The 20,272-nt window shown below is 37.4% G+C and overlaps 1 protein-coding gene across 1 annotated transcript in view; it reads right to left on the bottom strand.

Annotated features, from left to right (window-relative positions):
- Positions 1 to 12,466: 12,466 nt before the first annotated feature.
- RET (ret proto-oncogene) overlaps positions 12,467 to 20,272 on the bottom strand; it is a 37,808-nt gene continuing 30,002 nt past the window's right edge. The window contains exons 17-19 of the mRNA XM_009581510.1: positions 16,445 to 16,582; positions 14,388 to 14,487; positions 12,467 to 12,759 (exon numbers count right to left, since the gene is read on the bottom strand). Of these exons, the coding sequence (XP_009579805.1) occupies positions 12,580 to 12,759; positions 14,388 to 14,487; positions 16,445 to 16,582 (418 nt within the window). The 3' untranslated portion in view covers positions 12,467 to 12,579. The remainder of the gene's footprint in view (positions 12,760 to 14,387; positions 14,488 to 16,444; positions 16,583 to 20,272) is intronic.

Raw genomic sequence — 20,272 nt, 5'->3', positions numbered from 1 at the left:
TTCTATATATGAGATTTAAGCCAGACAATCTTTCATGAGCACTCCTTGTCTGACAAGATAACAGTGTAAATTATCAAGGTTTTTTGGTTGGTTATCTGGTTGGGTTCCTTTTTGTAGTTGAAAACCTCATGCACCAAAGCTTAAGTTATTCAAATAAATATCTACATTAAATACAGCATCTTTATAGAGGGAAATATTTGGGCTTCCTTAATCTGAGATGCTTCATGTTTTATACAAAATATTCACTATATCAGTATTTAATACGCCTTACTGCGTAATCTGTTGTATCCACTGGGCCTGTCCAGCAGTCCAAAAAAACCACCACCACCTTCCACACAAAGTAAAGACAAAGCTGTAGGGAGGTATGGTACAGAGATGGTCATCCGTGCTGACAGATGAGCAAACAGTTAGTACAAAACCGGTGTTCATTTCTTTGTAGAATAGACAGGACCAGAGACAAATTTCTCATGTGTTCATTGTCTGTACTGTGCTGGCCCATTTTTGGCAATATCTACCTACTCCACTCCAGTTCTGGGTTTTTTTTGCCAGCGTTAGCTACAGGCGTGACTGTCACTGCCCGAAAAAGGTCTCCCTCCCGTTCAGTCCGAACTCCAGTCAGTTAGTTCATAAAATGTTATGTTTGTTTCTCTTGTTTCTGGTACCACTCATTGTTGTGTATACATCATTAAAACATTTTAAAGTGCAACATTTTCCGTATTTGTAAACTCTTCCTCCCATAAAATGACATGGAAATAATAATAAAATCACATTACGACTTTGATTTTATTAGTAGTACTTTACTATCAAGGACTGAAAAATTCTCACAGAGTTGAAACAGTGTAAGACAGGGCTAAAGGAAGGTAGGATGTACACTGTTCCCTCGTCAAGAGGGAACCCTCCTGGGTACCACAGAATATCAACAGACAACCAGAAAAAAAATACCATACCTCAACTGAGCAGTTGAATATAGTGTGTTTCAATTTTTGTGAAAATCAGCATCTATTCTGTGGTGCATAAAAACAGTGGCTGATTTTGAGAAACGTGTTAAAGCACGCTGTTGAGACTTCAGTAGTATCATTATAAAACCAATTGGCAAAGATGAACTGATTTGCAAAGTCAGGATCAAATGCCACTGCACTACCTTCCTAACGGTCTAACAAGCACCTCTTCAATTTTTGACTTCTAACAATTGTTTTATCTTTGTTAAGAAAAAGCTTTGCTAATAAGACTCTTGCAATGGTTCATATCTGTCAGTAAAATGGAGCTCCAAATCAAATTAATTCAAAGCAAGATTTTACATTATTAATGCCATCATAGGACAGCTGAATGGCAAGCTGCTTTGAGATTCACTTGCATTTGTTCCCCCGTCTCCTCAAGAGCAAGGAAAATTTGTTCCTGCTTCTCCTTTCCTGCTCCGATTTTTAGAATTGGAATGACAAAGACCTGATCTGGCAGCCTGCAACCATTTAAATTAAGGAATATCAGGTTCAGAAGTATTTACTAGGAGGAATTGAATGGTAATATATACATATATTTCCCATTTTTTTTCTCTTTAATTTAAATTTCAAGAACGTCAGTTACCAGTTCTTTGACTGTGCTAGACAAGTAACGATTCATCCTATTTTAAAAAAACAAATCATATCTATGACAGGATAAGGACAGAGATAAAAAGTTTTAAAAATTGACTGTTTCTGCAACGCATGCATCTTAGAAACTGTGTGCAGGCTGTGTTAAAGTTACTGAAGTGTGCTCAGGACACAAGGATGTCCATTACAAATGCAGACTGGTTTATAAAATTTGGCCACGTATAGCAGGTGAAAAAAATACCTTAACCTGTGAATGCTGACAGGCTGCTGATTATTTTGTGTATGTTTGTGTGGGGCAAATGTCTGCAGTTCTGATCTCTCGGTCACAAGCCTGCTGCTTGATAGCTGTGACTGGTACAGGCTGGCTTAAGGTTTGGTAAGGCCCGGGCTAAACACAAGCAGCACGTCCCGAGTCCTCCAGCTAATAACGAGACACCAGGCAGAACTGGTGATTAGGATGGCGCTCGCTTGTGCTTCTGCACACAGGCTGTTTACGTGGGGAAAACCCAGCGGGCTGGGGTTCTGGAAGGATGAGGGGGTGCCAAAAGGAAGGGGGATTGGCCGTCCCTTGCCCGAGGCAGGTAACTGCCAGCAGCAGCCCGGCACGAACTGGCACAACTTTCTGCCGCAGCTTCCCAGGCCAGCAGCAACCTCCCTGCCCCGGCGGGAGGTCGGGGCACAGCGAACGTAGTGCTGGGAACGGGAGCCACCGAGGGAAGGCCTGGAATAAGCAAGTAGGCTAAAAGCTCTAATCTCAGTTTTCAACTGAACTCCAGTATCGAGATTAACTAGGGACTCTTGTTTACCTGTGACACATAAGGAGGTGCTGCTTCATTGCTGAGGGGGATGCGGCATTTCTGTGCGCTTTCTGTTGCGATGTGGATTGCAGGGTCAGTATGCAAGGTGCAGTACTGTACCTTCTCCCTCTGCCCCCTGAGCTGTGTGCGAGTCTTGTAGGACAAGGACTTTACTGTATGTTTGATGCCTTTTAAGGCAATAAAGATAATGTATGTTATTCGTATTACTGCATTTCAAGGTCTAATACCATGAGTAGTGTTCTGTTATGTGTGCCTAATAAATATATGATTATAATTTGAAATGGTAACTATTGTAAGTAATCTCTAGCTTAAGGCCTAGCGTTTCAAAACATTCATTCCACATTTCATAACGTTAGGAAAGCATAATGGAGACTCAGTTAAGCAAGTCAAAATGATTCAATAAACATTATTTCTGTTTGGTTAAAAAGTTGTCTCTGATGACAACTTGTTGCAATCTAATTTGATGGCTTACTTTATCTTTGTGCATGTAAAAATGGTGATAAATGTCTTTCAGTATAAATTAAAATATTCTCAGTAGTGTTTGTAAAAAAACCCGCATCATCTGTTTCTGCTCAGTATTTTACAAATTGTCACAGTTCATTTTAACAAGTTGTCCTGGAAGAGCAACACTGGGTGAGACTTCCAACTGTCATGTTTTAAAAGAAAAATCTTTATAATCAACATAAACCTAATGCCTTTCTGTTTGCTATGTCTGGACCAGGCCACTGTTCAGGAAGCCTCTCTGCACAGGAAAACCAGTTAAGTGTTTGAATGATTTCCTGACTCAAGGCTAAAGTCTTTCTCAATTATTTATACCCTGTAGCAGAAAGAATCATTCTTGTCTTCTGCTGTCAAATCAATCACTGGCAGTCCTGACCAGAAAAAAAACTATCTTGGAGAGCAGTGAACTCTGCTTGCTTCTTGCTGGCTGATTCTTGAAGCTGCATATGCATTTAAAAAAATATACTATAAATCTGGTATTTATCTCCTGGATATTTCCATAGGCTTTTCCCACATCTCAGTCTTTACAATACTCTTCCAAACTTTTCAATCATCTTAAGAAGATGAACCTGTTACCAGCTTTCTGAAGGAATGAGAGCAGCCCTCTCGAGCAGCCTCCTCGTCTGTCGTATCAGCCACCGCTTACTTGGGATTCCACCCTTTTGACATATTCCTTCCCAACAGATGTAAGGTTGTAATGAAGGTACTCCAAATCTCTTCCTTTTTTGTGAAATACTCTCGAATGGGTACTATTCTTGTTATTGGTAGCAATTTGGTAAACAAGTAGGATCAGTGTATCCTGTATCCTATCAATGTTTTATTGATTTGCATTGGGCTATAGCTTACTTCTTCACAAAATCTGAAAGAGGAAGTGGAATTGTTATTTTTTTCCCCCAAAATAACCTTAAAATTTACCTAAATTTAGGCAAGCAAGATTCTTAGCAAACCAAACGCTTATAATACAGGTTCATTTGATTTAGTTTTATTAAAAAATTTAAAATACTTCCATGCTTAAGCATAGTAAATTCGGACAGGAAATTGCATTGGCCGCTAGCTTTGAAAATGGCACATGTTGCAAATAAAAATCAGTGCTCACATCAAACTCCTTCAACTACGATCATGTCAGGAGGAAAAGCCCTGAACAGCTGAAAAATTACATAAGGGCTTTAACAAGTACTTACGTGACCTGCGGAATGCAGAAAAATCAGACTGGAAACTGCAGTGTTTGATTGATATCCAGATCTAGGCTGAGTTTCTACAGGAATTCAAATCTGTGGCTATATCGTGGGCTAAAAAATTCAAGTTTGGCAGTCCAAAGTTTCTTGAGTTGTTCTAAATGAGATATCTACCACCATAAGGCAGAAACTTAGAGAAATGCCTGTGTGTGCCAACCAAACTTGCTTCGTTTGTGTCTGAACACAGATTGGATCTGTTTCACATCTCTCAAGCCCCTAAGGATGCAGGTGGTTTATTTTGTTATTTCTAAACCTTCCTTTTGTTGCTGGGAATTTGTTGAAATTAAAAATCCAAACTTTTTGGCTCGTAGTAATTGCACATTTAGAGAGAATCATATAAACAGATTGGTTATCGGTGAGAACCCAGACGTTAAGAAGTGCCAAGCTACAGCTCTCTGTGGGAGGAGGTGTGTTAGCTACAACCCCACAGGTGTAAGGGTAACTTTCTCTTTTCATAACAACCTCACAGTTCTGGGCATATACAGTCACAAACCACGCTACGTTTATTAGGTACCAACCCTCTCTTAACGTCAGGGGGTACATGTACATTAACTTCTCAGTTTGGATCAGGACTGTACTTTTAAAGTGAACCTCCGTTCTTTAACTTCAGATCGCTTTTGTTACATTGCAGGGTTTATGAGCGTGAGTGTGAGACTAGACCTGCGCTTCCCGGCGAGCCTCCCTGCGAGCCCTCACGTGATACCTTCTGCGTGGCCTGTGCCTGGGAGACAGGACATTTGTCTTCTGCCAGTTCTGTCCAGTCAGTAGCTTGTCCATTCACAAACTTCAAGAGGGAGAAGGTAGGGAACCCCATCCTGCAGAATATGAATAGAAGAAGGGGTTCCCATCTCCTCACCATCTCAAATCCTTCTGTCCCTGCAGACTTCAGCATACAGAAAAGTCTCCTGTGGGCAAATCCGTGTTCCTATCCAGATCAGATCAAATGGGCAGTAAGGGAATAGTGGGGTGATAGCAGAGAAGAGAGAGACCGCACATATCTGCTCTTTGCAATCATCTGTTGACTCCTTGTCCAACAGATGTAGTGCTAGGGTGGTATGTAGTAACTCCACAACCACTTTTGGCACCAGTGTTGTGAAAGATTAAAATCATATGTCCCTGCGGTATTCAATAATAAATTATTTTGCAAACAGAATTCTAAACCTAAGGCCCTAGATGTGTTGGCTTACATTCTCTTCTGTCCTCCACTTAGAGGAGATTATGAAATACATGAAAACCTAGTCCTGCTATAATGGACATGCTTTCCAGCAGGGGACCATCTATTTCTCTTTTGGGACATGCCAACGCATTTCTGAAGTTAAGAAATAATCATAATATCTGGTTCTCTTAATAACAATCTCTTGCAGAGGGTGAGAAAATGAAGCTGATACATCAGCTTTTTTTCCCCCCCCAAGTCTCTAACTTTATGCTTTATTTGTATGTCACCTTGTATTTACAAGGAAATTTACACAAAATGCTGGGCGAACCTAACTTCCGGTGGGGACTTCTGCAGGTACCAGGCTGATTGGCCCCGCCCCTTAACTACAGACTAGGCGGGAACGGTGACTGCTTTTACCTTCCTACTCACATTTTAAAACACTGTATCTATGCAGACATACTCAGTAATCCTGACCATGCAACTAGTGGTTCTTTCCACTACATCAATATTGTGATAAAATAAGCATCTTTTGGTATTGATATTTTGGGTCAAGATTTGCCCATTGACTATACTTTCTCTCCAGTAAAATCAGCAGAGGTTTATCAGGGAGGTGACCTAGGTCAAAGCTGAGTGCTTTGTAAAAACCCAATCCATTTTTATATTTGGAAGCCAATAAAAAAACCCAAAACAACCAGAAACACCTACTGTAAACATCACTATTTATTCAAAATATGCACATTGCTTGCTATCAGTGTAATAGTTTGAACCTCTACAAACTTCTGTGCTTAGCTGATTAAATGGAAAGCTTTTTCTCATGGCAAGGTAAAAATGCACTTAAACCAATTATCTTATATGTTAATACACGTTTGCTTATATCAGCAAGGATGGAATCAAACTCTCGGTCTGATACCTAACGACAACAATCATTACATTGTCATTGATTTAAAAAGTTACTAATTTTTTTAACTACCTTGGAGATGAACACGCTTTTCTTTCATTCTCTTTTCTAATAGAGAAACTTGGAAAGTTATTTCTTGACATGTAAAGTACAGCTGCAGTGCTCTTAAATTGTTCATACCATTTCGGATTGGCCTGTAATCCATATGAAACAGCTTCCAGATGAGATGAAGTTGGATTATTATGAGATGTACCTTATTAGCCCAAAGTAAGGAGCTAATTATTTCAGATGAGCTTAAGGCGAGGGGTACTTGCCTGTACTGAGGTAGGCAAAACCTTTTTAGTTAATTTCAGAATGTTATCAGCAAAATGAACTTTTATAACAGCTCAAAGAAATACATTTTTAGCAAGAAATTTTTGTGTCGAGATACAATGCAACCCTTTATAAAACCAGGTAAAACCAAAAAACACACCATGAAAAGAGAGGAAAGATTCATCTTCTCAAAATGCATTAAGAGTATATATCTCTCTGTCGTAACTGGAAGACGCAGGTTGCTGTCCCAAAGAATTAGAAATGAGAAACAAATATGAAATGCAGCTTACACGAACAACTCATCTTTACTGAAGAACTTGGTAAATACTGAAAAATATTTCATTCACTGTCTCTTCTAGATATACATTAGAGAGATATTTGTGCTTACCTGTCTTATAGTGTCTAGTACCTGCTTCTAAATACTGCTTCCAGATAGACAAGTTACAATATTGTGCTAGGGATGGGTGGACCTGGGCTGTTGCTACTTTGTCCATATTTTGATAATACCTTTTGTACTTTTGCTAGCAGACTATTGGGATATTTGATTTCAGACCAGCAAATGTTTATGAATAATTTACTCATGAATGATCCCACTAACTTCAGAGGGGCTACTTAAATTATATGAAGTTAGATGCAGTGGACCTGAACAGCTTAGGTTTTCTTAAGATTTTACATACTTTTATACATCTTTAGAGAATCATAGGGTTCCTTTTTCAGAAAGATAGCTTAGGCTGAAAAAGTCAAACCATTCATCTCGCTATGGACAATTTCCACCTTGTTTATGGGGAACGTTGCCTGGTGCTACTAGGAGCTAGTGCTGCTGAACGCCATCACTAGTATTCTGTTATAAATTTACCATTGTAGCTGCAGTGAGACACACAGGGCTTTTAGGTGGGCTGGGTTTTAAAACAAAGCATTTCAAAATAAGTAATTTTTTTTGAACTTTCAAACGTTACAGTGTAAGTATCCTTTTTAGATATATTTTGAGGCTTGTATTATTCATATAAGATTGATTATAAAACATCAAGGAATAGAAACTTGCTGTTATTGTACATTTTTGAGAATTATTTAAAACAAGTCCAGTTGAATGTATCATAGAGATTCATGCACATTTTGCACGACAAATTGTAGATAAAACCACATGATTTAAATATTATGTACCTCATATTCACGGGACAAGATTTTTTAAAATTTCTATTATATGAAACAGGCTAATGCCTGCAGATTAAAATCTGCAACCTCACAGTAGATTTTCCGAGTATCATACTTCTGGAAAAGTTTGTAGAAACGAATATTACAATAACTTCCTTGTGCTGCTGTAATGACTAGAAGGACACATGAGATTCACCCTCTCCCTCATCTGTCACAACTCAAAGTACAGACTAGGTAAAGCATGTCATCTCTGCAGATATTTAGAAAAGGCTGGCAGAAATTTTTAGGAAGTTATTCCCTCCCACCTGTACATCTAGGTGAATTATTTGTTCCCTTCGAATTCACAGGGCAGCCAAGTGCGTAAGTATTTCTGGCACCGATGGAAATAATCATCTGCAGTATCACTTTTTTCCCACATGGGAAGTACATTTACTCTCTAATGGGGAACTGAAAGAAGATTGTCACCATTCTGACTAGTGGCAACACAGAACAAGTAGGAAGCACTTCAGGGGAAATATTTACGTAACTAGCATACACAGAAGATATAAGAAGCTTTCATATTATGAATGAATACTTGAAAGTAATAATCTATTTCTTACCAACATTCCTGAGCAGGAAGGGAGTCAAAATTAGTTGGATTAGGAAACACTTGTTAAGAATTATTCATTAAGCTGCACTTAATGCAGGTAATTGTGTATGGTGACTATAATTATGAACTGTGTATGTGTTTTATATGCAGAATCTATGTCCGGTAACATAGGTGAGAATAACTATTAGTGAAATTTTTCACAGGAATTAATGGTTGAAACAACATTGACTCATGCTGGAAGTCTAAAACACACAATACTTTCTGCATCCACTGGTTATTTCAGCATCACTTACTATCCCACTCACCTACTGTACAGCAATGTTGTCGCAGGGCTTTTCAGGTTAAAAACTGGGCACTTGACATCTCCCAGTTGAACTGTTGCTGAAGATAGCTGATAAAAAGAAATTCTTGATTTAAGGAAGAATAAAAAAAAAATAAACAAAAATCTTGATGCCTTGATTGCTCATGGCAAATAAAAAAATTCCCATTTACAGACATAAAATATAGGGAAAGGACTGGACAAAGCAAGAAGTTATCACAAGTGCCATTTTTCTCTCCTTTTTTCATAGATCTCTCAGTAGGAAAAAAAGCCCATATAATGGGCTTAATTTTTAGTGTCATTTATTTTAAAAATATGCGTTCTGACAGTTGTGTCATGCCAGTGAAGCTCACCATTATATCACGACTGTGCTACATCTGTATACATAGCTGTATCTGTTTACTGTACATAAGCATTACACAACACAGCAAATGTTTGTACAAAGAAGAAGTCCCTCTGCTTTGTGCTTATCCGAAACCAGGACAGGATCAAGTATGATATCCAACACTGAAGGTGTTTAAATTCCAACACAGCACTTTATATCCCACTTTTTTAAAATGAAAATCTGTGTTCGGGTTTTGGCAGTCTGACTCTCTTGTTTCTGAAATCACAGACTTTAATGGAAACATAAAGTTGATACACAAAACAATGTCTGAAAACAGCTAAATTGGATTGTAAATGACAGGAGCAAGCTTTGGTAGAATTGGATTATTTAGAATAACCGTCACAACGCTAACAACGAGTCACTCGGGATTTACATCCCAACATTTGTAGCAAACAAAAAGTTATCTTTAACCATATTAGATTACAAATAAAGACAAAAGTAGAGCTGATCATTTACTCTTCCACATAGAACACATGACCCACAGTCAGATCGTTCTCCCAAATACCAAGTCAGTGTTGTAAGCACAACATTTTTATATTTCACCTTAACAAATTCTGATGACATTTTCTTTGTATAGTTTCATTAACAGTAGAGTTTTAGATGAATTTTGCTGTGCAAGTTTTGTTTACTCATGAGTTTCAAGGTAATAGGTTTATTTGGAGCTATGTCATGGCAGTGTCCTGTGCATGGCAGTGTATCCAATTTGGAGCTGAGAGGAGGACTCCAACTCACTGAACATGACTGCAAACAAAATCTCTGTACTTGAATTCAATCTAAAAATCCTGTACAGTCTATTTTGAACTCGTAAGAGGAATTATGATTGTACAAGATTGTACATTTTAACATTAGTAAGATGTAGGTGATGGAAAGTAAATTGTGTCAGATGAACACTCTTGATTGCCATCAGTCTATACAGCTTATTTTGTATCAAATTTATCTCCATTGTGCTAAAGGTAAGAGAAGTTAAGACTAATAAAACAAACTCTCTTCTCATTAAGACAAGACAATACATTTTACAAGACTTCAAATGTTGAATCTCAAGTCCTCTATTGAGTTACGTAATGTTTGCTTCCAAACCAAGATACAGGATTCGTTAGTGCCAACATCATCGTAACGCTTCTCGTTTGATAGCAAGCTCAGTAATTTGGGAGCATACTTCCCCCCTCCCTTCCATATATAGTTTGTGCTTCCTGCTTAGATCAAGTGGTCGTATGCTAACAGCCACTATAAAAGTAGCAGTTCAAGTACATTTTGCCATCCAAGAAAGCTGTAACACAGGATGGTTAGTTAAAAAAACAGCGAGAATGAAGTGCGGGGCCATTTGCAGTAAGAAGTTGCCAAATGGAACCATATGCAAAATGGCAATCTAGAAAGAAGTACTGGAACTACAACTCTTATCCAGCTCGATATGTTTTCTGAAAGGGGAAATCACCAATTATAGTCTTCAGCATGAGTAACACACTTCAGAAACTACCAATAAAAGGGTTTGCCAATTTAAAAGTTTGTTGTTGATAGTACAAAGAACGAGCCAATGGACTTTCTATTCTTTGCATCTTTGTTCCCCTCAGGAGTCCATTACCTTTCACAAAGAAAATTTTAGCTATCAATCAAACTTGTCCATAAATTTTGCCGCTGAGTGTGAAACCATCCAGTTAGCATATACACTATCATTTGCATATCTTGAAAACACAGAGTTAGTGCCATCGAATCTTGTGAGTGGAACGGGGCTCTCCTCAGGCCAGTTCGGGTATGACATGCCTAAAAATGAAAACAGATAATTTTTTCTGCACTGAAGAACCATAACTTCATGTGCAGACAGTAAGGCCCTTGGCAAAACTCCCTTCAGTATTTTAAGCCAGTCCACTGGATTTTGTCCCAAATCAATTCACATAAATGATGTTTCGAAAGCCCTGAAGCACAAATTCAGATGTAGGCAAAAACCCTGAAAAAATAAAGTGCTTACTTGATAAAAAATTGCGTGCGCGCACGCACATGTGCATAATAAAAAGCTAATAATTTTTCTTCCGATGAGCCTTCAACTTTCCATAATTTTCTTTTTTAACAATCATGTAGCAATATATTGCTTTGCAAAAGGAAGTTCTTGCTGTACAGGAAGTGCTCCCAAGAATTAATAAACCTATTTGGGACAGGATCCAAAGTCCATTCCAATGACTGAGAGTATTTCCATTTACTTAAATGGTGCCTTTCCTTTGGCTTCAGTGAGGTTTTGGGGACACTCTCACACCCTCACCAGAGATCCCCTGCTTAATTTTAGGAAATCCCAGGAGCACAACTGAGTAAAGTCCAACAAAGTCCTGAGCACTCTAGTCTTGATTCAGCATTTAAACATGTATTTCAGGCATGTAATTATTTGCATTGAGTCCAGTAATTGCTTCTCAGTTTAGGCACAAGTGATCACCAAAATGGAAGCAGAGTGCTTAGCACCATGTTGATCCAGCTGTACAAGCAGAGAACCATACCAAGGTCAAGATTTTCAAAAACAGAAATCTGATTTTGTTGCTTATTAAGCATTCAGCGTCTGCCATCAACCTCAGTGGCAACTTTTTCCGTTACTGCATTCTTTTAACAATCTAGCCACTAAGTGCCCCAAAGTGAATGTGAGTTGGGGGAACCTATTAAAGAAAATCATAGCTAGGGTATAGATCAAAAATAGACCCAAAGCCATGTATTAATGGCAACTTTTAAGCTAAAAGATCCAACTTTTCAAAAGTCATACTGCTTGAAGAATGAAAAAAACATCTGTGATGTTAGTAAATATCTAAAAACATGTAAAATATTTAATCAGGAGACAAAATGTAGGAGTTTTGGCAAGAACCATTTTTACTGTCCATCTCACCATCACAATATGAAAGCATATGTTCTTTTTAAAAACACTTGCTACATCGTTCAATCAAGGTTTAGTACTGACATTTTCATAGTAAATCAAAGGACGTGAAAACAGCTCAGTGTATTTTCAAAATGCCCACTGTTAATTCAATTTTCAAAGGACCTTACATATTGATTTAATCTGTATATAATACTTATATACAGTATTTCTACCTTCTGTATATAATACTCTGGTTTCATTCTATGATACATTAAATAGACATTTCAGCTTATGGATCCAGAATGCATTAACAGCAGCTGAAATTTAGAAATCCATCTTGATAAATGAAAAATGTTGCAGATGGGTCCTATCATTGACCTATGGCAAAAACCAGTATTTTAAATAAAAAGTCTATTGCTTAAATTAGAGGTGCAGAATCTAACATACTTTAAATGTTCCTAGCCCCCCCCAACAGGATAGTTGAATTAGATACTCATTAGCATTTTATATTTCCCCTGAGAATACTTCCCTGATCTTTTTTTCTTTTACTGTATGATATCTAGTCATTTTACTTATTTTCACATCCTTTTAAAAACATTTATTTTAAACACAGCTGCAAAATGACTAAAGGATGATCCTGATGCAAACTTTGACATTTACCAAAAGAAAAAACAAACAAACAAAAAAACCCAAAAGAAGCTTCCAAGCAAATTTTGATTGGCTTCATTCAGACAAGAAACACTGTAATGGGGTTACAGAGTCTGAGAACAGTGCAGAAGAAAAATCATTTTTTTTGTGTTGCTAGAATCTAGTAAATGCATGTGAAATTCTACCATAGAGTTTGTTTTCAATCCATGTGGAAGGGAGGGTTCGAGGGAGGGGAGCATTATTACAGTCCACGAGTGGTGTCTCCTCTTCTGAGAGCCCATCATCATAAAGTAAGGAATCAGAAGGTGTGGAAGCCGCAAGATCTAAGTAGTCCTAAGAAGTGAACACAGAAAAAACTGGGTTAATGTACGTGGCAGTGTTGCTGGTTGGGTGTAAAGGCTAAATGGGCATCTGGTTTCTTGAAAACAAGTAACTACAGACCTCACTGTGTTTGTCTTTTGATAGTACCTCTAGCTCCTGCGTAGGCTCCTGCAACCATAGCATCTTTGGAAGTATCTGATTTGCCAGAACACTAGACATACTAGAGACATATTAATACTTCCCTTACTTAATTCTGCACATCTGTAAAATAACCAAGAAGTTAAAGGGCTGTGCTAACTGATTTGTTTCACCTTCAGTTTCTATGATGCCTGAAATATATACATACATAGATACATATGCGCGCTTAAAGGAGAAGGTACTCAGATCTCATCATTTTACAAAAGCTATTACATAATCATGCATAAAATTAGCTGTGTAAATATTGCCAAATAAAGCTTTTGCTGCTGCTGTTCTAAAACTAAATATTTAGGTCAACCATAAGAATTCATAGGTTTTCATCTATGCTGCTGAATTGCTTTGATGCAAAAAACAAATGTGAAGCATTTTCAACTAACCTAAAATACCTTTTTTCCTTTCAAAATGGCTTTTCCTTTGGAAATTTACTGAAATTAAACTTTAAAAAGTAAAGTTACCCAATTTTATACATTGAAAAATCTTCAGAATTTTTCATTCAGAAAGGCAAGAAGAAAAATGACTAATTTGTCGAGCTCTATTTTGGATTGGCTTTGGTTTTAATTATGATGAAAATTTCAGAAAACTTGCCAGCCTCTGTATTATAAGTCTGTCACTGGACATGCAGGTTGTTGGCATACTGATTCTCAGCAGCTGTAAGTTAGTGGTTGATAATGCAGAGTGATTTAATGTACAGCCTAGAACTTTCACTTTGCCATTTTTAATTTAGAACTTATTTTTACATTCACATTCTGAACAAAATTGTTCCCATTTGTTTATTAGCCCTTTTTGCACCCAATGTAAATGCCATCACATTCTCAAATCTGGTAATTGTCACTGTATTTCCTCTGTTTTTCATTTGTAACTGCCCCCCTTCCCATAACTAGTAGATTTTTTTTTTTTTAAATTATGTGTTTATGTGCAAGTAGGTATGTATACATTTTATAAATATATGCAACTTGGACTTATTTTTAAACCTCAGTATCTGTTCATTCAAAGAAAATCTATACAGGATTATAATAGTTTTAAAGTAACTCAGGATGGTGGAATCATACAGCTTTCGTATCTCTGTTGCTATCACCATATAACAAGATCAGATTCAAGGAAATACTGCATTCTTCTAGGCTTCCTAAGGTTATTTATTCAGGAGCGCAATTTAGGAGTAACTTTTCACAGTAATCTTTTTAAATTTTTTTTTTATTTAAGGAAGCTAGACAGATTAAGGATAACTCATCTGCATTTAGGGTTGAAGTCACCAAAGCCACTATATGAAGTACTACTGCTTTCAAAAAGCTGGATGCATTTGGAAGAAACTAGATATTTAAATGCTTCAAAATTTGATGAAAAGTAAATTACTTTTCTTTCAAAAAAACCTCACCGTTACTTCTGTATATTCAAACTCAGATGATCACAAAAACTTTCAAAAACTCATGCTTTCCCACACTTACCCTACTCTTCACCATCATTTTCTCTAGTTCCTTGCTGATCTCAGCAAATGTTGGTCTTTTATCGGGTTCTTGCTTCCAACAGCGCAACATCAGGTTGTACCTGTGACCCGCCGCAAGGTGAAAAAAAAAAAAAATTGTTAGAAGTGGGTCATGCTTCTGCTCAAGTAATTTTAGTACTGAAGTTAAACTGTGGCATGAAAGCCATCCAGAACTACATCAGTCTTTTTGTTGTGTGTTCTGTTAAACATTCCCTTGAATCAATAACTGACATTCACAAGAACAGGCTTTTATTTTCATGAGTCTTTACGAGTTTAAATGATGATGCACTTGGCTGTCCTTGAAGGAATGTAGTCCTAGGTTTCTTTCATTATTTTCACTTTCTCAAAGGGCCACCTCGTGTGTAGGCAGCATGCCAGATTTCTAATCAATTTTGTCATATGACTTTGAAGAAATTTGTATGTCATCACTGATGTGCATCTCTCAACCTGGAAAACTCTGCTGTTATATCAGAAAGTAGAATTTTGTTCTTCATTTGTTTAAATTCTGTAAAGTTTCTGTAAACTTTTCTTCAAAGTGAAGCCTAACCTAAGACTATTTGCACAAACTAACATTCTTTTGATTACTTCTGTTACTGTTATTTTGATTGTATCTGTTCTTATTCTGTCTTCAACTGCCTTCCATAGCATACAGCATGGAAACAAAAGGGAGCAGAATTAAAGTTTTATAGTTGAGTTACTATCAGACAGACATTGGCCAAGTTCTGGATGCGTAACTCTCCAACCTGTGCTGTTCATGTTATTCTTCTAGCTCAAGTGCTTTCAGGACTAAGTGATCTAATCACAGAAGTGCTCTAACTGTGGAAATAGTTGGCTACAAGAACTACAGCAAGCTAGTGAAAAGCATTGCATTTTTTGCCCTTGTCCATGATCTCTCTCATACTTGACTGGATGAAGCAGAGAATACAATTGAAGAAAAATGGTCCTTAAAGTGGCGTCTCAAAGGCTGTCAGAAAAATTTCTGAGTAAAACAGAAAAAATCTAAACCAGTCAGAAAACCATGATGTGGCTTGAATAAAAAAAGAAACTCGGACACGGTCAGCTTGCCTAACCTAATAATTATCAATGATACAACACATGTTTGAGGAATGAAGTCTTATTCCCTATTGAGATGAAACGAACAAAAAAAATTAAATATTAAGTATTTGCTAGAGGATATTTGCCAGTGACACTTGTAAACTTCTTCGCTGCCCTAAATTCAGAAATCCTTAATGTTTTTTCTCTGTACATAGTATTAAAAAAAATAAAATCATATTATTTATACTGTTATTTCCTCAGCCCAGATGTGGCCAAAGCATCCTGCATATTGAAAATCAGTTAAAAGAGATGTCATAGTGATTATAGCCTGGTAACTTTCTAAAAAAACCTGACCATGACCAGATTTGCAGGCTGAACATAAAATCATCTCCAAATGCCGTGGAAGAACCACAGAGAGAAGATACTTCACACTGAGAGTGTTTTAATAAATCAGCCAATAAAATATTAACTGTCTCCAAATAGAAAAGAAATTGCCATGGGCTTATCAAGTAACAGAAAATTTGTGTCTTCTAGGGTATAAATTTCTGGGTCAAGGTATCCTTTCTCCTATGTAATACCAGGACAACTAATAGACAGTGACTGTGGCTGGAACATCTGTCTCATTTGCAGAAAAGTACTGAAACATTTTCTTGAATATTTCAGCTAGCACTGTGTTTTATGAAATCTCCTCCTCACCCCACCCTCAAAAGTTTTGAATATTCAGACTCTTTTAATTGTTTGGCAAGTTTGTTATTTGATATCCTACAAATATTTTGGATGTAGCTGCAAGCATTCATCTGGCAATTCTTTTCCTGCACTTTACTGTTCACTAATTTCATTACATTCTTTTGAGTACTACATATTTTGGTTATACCTCTGAGATATACAGAATAGTATTCATGTGGTATTTATTTAAACCTTTTTTTTTTAATATATTTGTTCAAGAGATGTTTTATGAATTTAATCAGATCAAGAGCTACTTACATTTCTTCACTGCAGTTTTCTGGTCTCTCCATTCTATAGCCTGTTTTTAGGAGGTTAAAGAGTCTTTCAGGAGCAATACCTGGGTAGGGATTGCCTCCCAAAGTTACAATCTCCCAGAGCAGAACTCCAAATGACCATCTGAAAAAGAGAAAATGAGCTTTTATTTAGAGTGGTAGGGTTCAAGAGTTCAGTGTGGCTTTCACCCAACAAATCTCTTTCTGGTGTTTTGAGAACCCAACCAAATTCAAGACACTGCTGAGCCAGAGGGGCTATGCAGATGCATATAGGGCCATCCTTGTTCCCAAATACCGTTCATTAAAAAGATTAGCAACCAAGACAGAAGAGATAAGGGATACCTCTCTCTTGTTAATTGACAAAAGCTAACTGTATCCTGGGAAGGCCCATCTTCTTTATACAGCAGAAAGTCCTTCCCATGGTGGCCTAGCTCAAAGGCTTGTTCGTCTTCTGTACAGTGCTCCTGGAGGTGCCTCTCTTTTTTCTTTGGCTACAGAGGGAGTCTAATCTCCCTAATTAGCCCTTATAGTCCTATTCAGAAATAATTGTCTAAATTTACACAGCCTGGCTCAACCAGTTACCAAGGGACTGGTTTGCTGGTCTTGACTATGAGGTTGTTTATATGCACAGTGTGTTTATTTCAATCATAAGCAACACCGTTGATTTCAGCTGGTCTGTTGGGCCATTTCAGTGATTCTGGACTTAATTTTCTTCTTAGAGTTGATGAAAGAAGAGGAAAGAATTTATTCTGGAAATACCAAATGCCTAAAATACAGCTTAACATAGAACAGAAGACAGAAGAAACTGTTCTCTGAAAGGAACGGAAGAAATGGTGACTTTTTTATCCTACTTTATTGACAAGCTCAAACAAAAAGACCTTGCTCAATGGGTTGGAAATATTTAGATAGATTAAATTAGTCCATTTGTGGAGGGCAGGCCAGGAGAAAAGAGGCAAAAATGTTTTTCTTTCCTTAGTGGAAGGATTTTTCGAGACACAAAGAAGCTACAAATTACTCTGAATCTGCTCAACTGACAGAACTGCCAAAATTTGGATGTTCAAAATGAAGGAAACCAGCCAACACTGTTTCACTCAACTGGGATACTCAATGGGATGCATCTGGAAGAAAAATTACATACAATTTATGACAAATGTTAGCTTTTGTGCTCTCATCATTGGGTAATTTCTGTGAAAAGTCCACTTTTAAGAAGATTTTAGGAAGTGTTACACACCTAATGCCAAACCAAACAGCAGTGTCTAATTCCCTTTGAAAATTCCATCTCAAAATGTTAGCCACAAACCTCACCTCCTGTCTGACTACATTCCAACTGTGCTTCTCACATTTTAAAGAACAATGGTAGCCCCAAAAGTACAGCAGTAAAACTTCCAAAATGGGCAGAGAAGCCAAACTGAGTCTCATGCAGTCTTAAGTGGTGTGCTGCAGTTTTTCTCCCTGATGCCATTCATTGAATTAATTTTTAATCACTCTGCACATTCTTGAAAGCTAATGAATATTTATAGCATTTTCATATACTTTATTAATATACTTCTCATACCCTTTTTGAAGCCAATTATGCTCTGCCATCAGGTTATAATTCTGCCCATGATTAATTCAAATAAACTTTGTAGAGTGGCAGGTTTTATTTTTAAAATCCACCTCTTCTGCTTAAGAGGAATTTTACAGAATATGAAAGGAGGGATCAGATGAGTAATTTCTTAATTAAAGTCGTTTAGTAAATGGGCCTATTAGAACAGAATGCTGTAGAATGCTGCAATGCTTTCAAATCATTATACAAATTAAGTACTATGGGAGGAGAAATGGGAGATGAAAAATTTCCCATTGTGCTATGTTTATTGCTGAATAAAACTGTGATCAGAAAAAGCCAGGAAAGAAAAAGATAATGTGAAGAGGAAGACAGCAGGCTAGCTTTCCACTGATGTCATCGACCTCTGAAGCAAAAAGGGATTTTGTAAATGCTGGCAAGTGGTACTGCTATTAAGCACTGCTAACCACTAACTATATAGAAGGGCTTTAGAAGGAAGGGGCTGGAAAATAGAAACACAGAGTGTCAGAAAAAAAGAGCATATTGGAATGGTTGTTGAGTATATTAATATATATGTTCACCTAAAATATAATTGCATCACCACAAACAGCAAGAATATTCATAAAATAATATTTTCAGTGAGTGTAATTATCTAAAATAACAAATCGGTGCTGCAAAAAAGTACTTCATGTATCAGTTTGCTGCTGTTGGAATGGCATTCGTGGAACCTAGTGCTGGAGAGTATTTGCTTCGCAACTCTCCATGTGTGTCTCGGTACTGTTCTGTAGGGACCTGGCTAAATTAGGAGCTGCTATACAACACTTTTAGATTACTTCATGTATAATGACATGAATAGTGAAGGTGACCTCACCAGTGAATCAAAGGCACTGTGTAAGTGTGGCAGATATTTAGACCTTTTATGCCATTGTATTGAAGCGGACTTTCAAAGCACAATGCAATGCTCTGTTGAGACTACCTGATGCATCTCCAAGAAAGCTGGTAAATCAGCATGACTTTACACAGAGATACTAATCCAGATCTGGGAAGCAATAAAGCTGCACAGCACCAGCGTGCTGCTCGGGGCTCTGAGCTAGCTTGTTTGACGCCAGCTGGGCAATCTCTGCATGGCATTGTATCACATGTACAAGAGATGGGCTCCTGGGCTTAATAGCAGCCCATCAGGAAAACAAACAGGGAGGAATGGTATTGGATCCAGAAGATCAATCAACAATCAAAGAAGAGGCAGTTACGTGACAACACAATCTGTTCTGGCCCCAAACCATAGTGACAAATCTGTTTTGTAGAAAATGAAGGAATTAAAAATATGCTAAGAAGTTTTTAAAAGAATTTTAACAATTCTCTGGGGAAAGTCATTGTAGAGAAGCAGGTCAGCACAATGGATACTCTGAGGAGGATAAAAAGAGACCCAGAAAAATATGTAAGCAGACCTAAGTAAAAGTGACATTCTCCTGAGAATTATACCAATCTTCTTCCTTTTCTTACTCCAAGTGAAACAAAATGAATGAAAATATTGTGGAAATTCATTTTGTAAAGAATTTCCAAGGCAAGCAAAATATTTTATTTCACTAAAACTGCTCTGACCTGCAGAGAGAAGAGTAAAAAGTGAATGCAAATAATTTTAGAAGTGCAAATCAAAAGGTTCCTATTTGCACATACTGCTATTATCAAAATGTTTTCCCCCAAAGTGAAATGTCATCGAGATTGGTATGTTTTACTCCATTTGAGTTTAATGAAAACATTACTTTAGTCAGCTTCTTTTTCAAGGGAAGCTTGGAAGGTATCAAAATGCTACCCAAAATGCTATCTAGCAGAAAATCAGGCATAGGTACTGCTGCTTTTCCAGTCCTTAGAGGTTTTTCTCCTAAATAAATAGTACTTAGTTTTACAGTGTCTGCCTGGTGACTAGTCACAAGCATCATTCATCCCAGAGAGAAAGAAATGAAAGTGTCTGATCCCGAGTTAAATGTGTACGAATGCTCCTCTGCCTGGCTCCTTGCTTATCAGACGTGAAAACAGCTTAGCTGTGGTTGCTTTGCCACCTCATCATCACAGGCGGAGATACGAGCATATCCATCTTCAGGATCTCTGTTTCCCTCATCATGCAAATGAGCTTGCATCTTGGCACTGGAACTGGACTATTCCCCTAAGGTCTGAGCTGGCTGTCATTAAAATTAATTGGAGTTTTGTCATTGATTTCAATAGGAGTGAGGCCAGGCATTAAATTCTTCTTCCATTCTTCCCACCCCATCC

This window comes from Fulmarus glacialis, unplaced genomic scaffold (genome assembly GCF_000690835.1).
Source record: "Fulmarus glacialis isolate BGI_N327 unplaced genomic scaffold, ASM69083v1 scaffold11267, whole genome shotgun sequence".
NCBI lineage: Eukaryota > Metazoa > Chordata > Aves > Procellariiformes > Procellariidae > Fulmarus > Fulmarus glacialis.
This window is presented reverse-complemented; position numbering and strand designations above follow the sequence as displayed.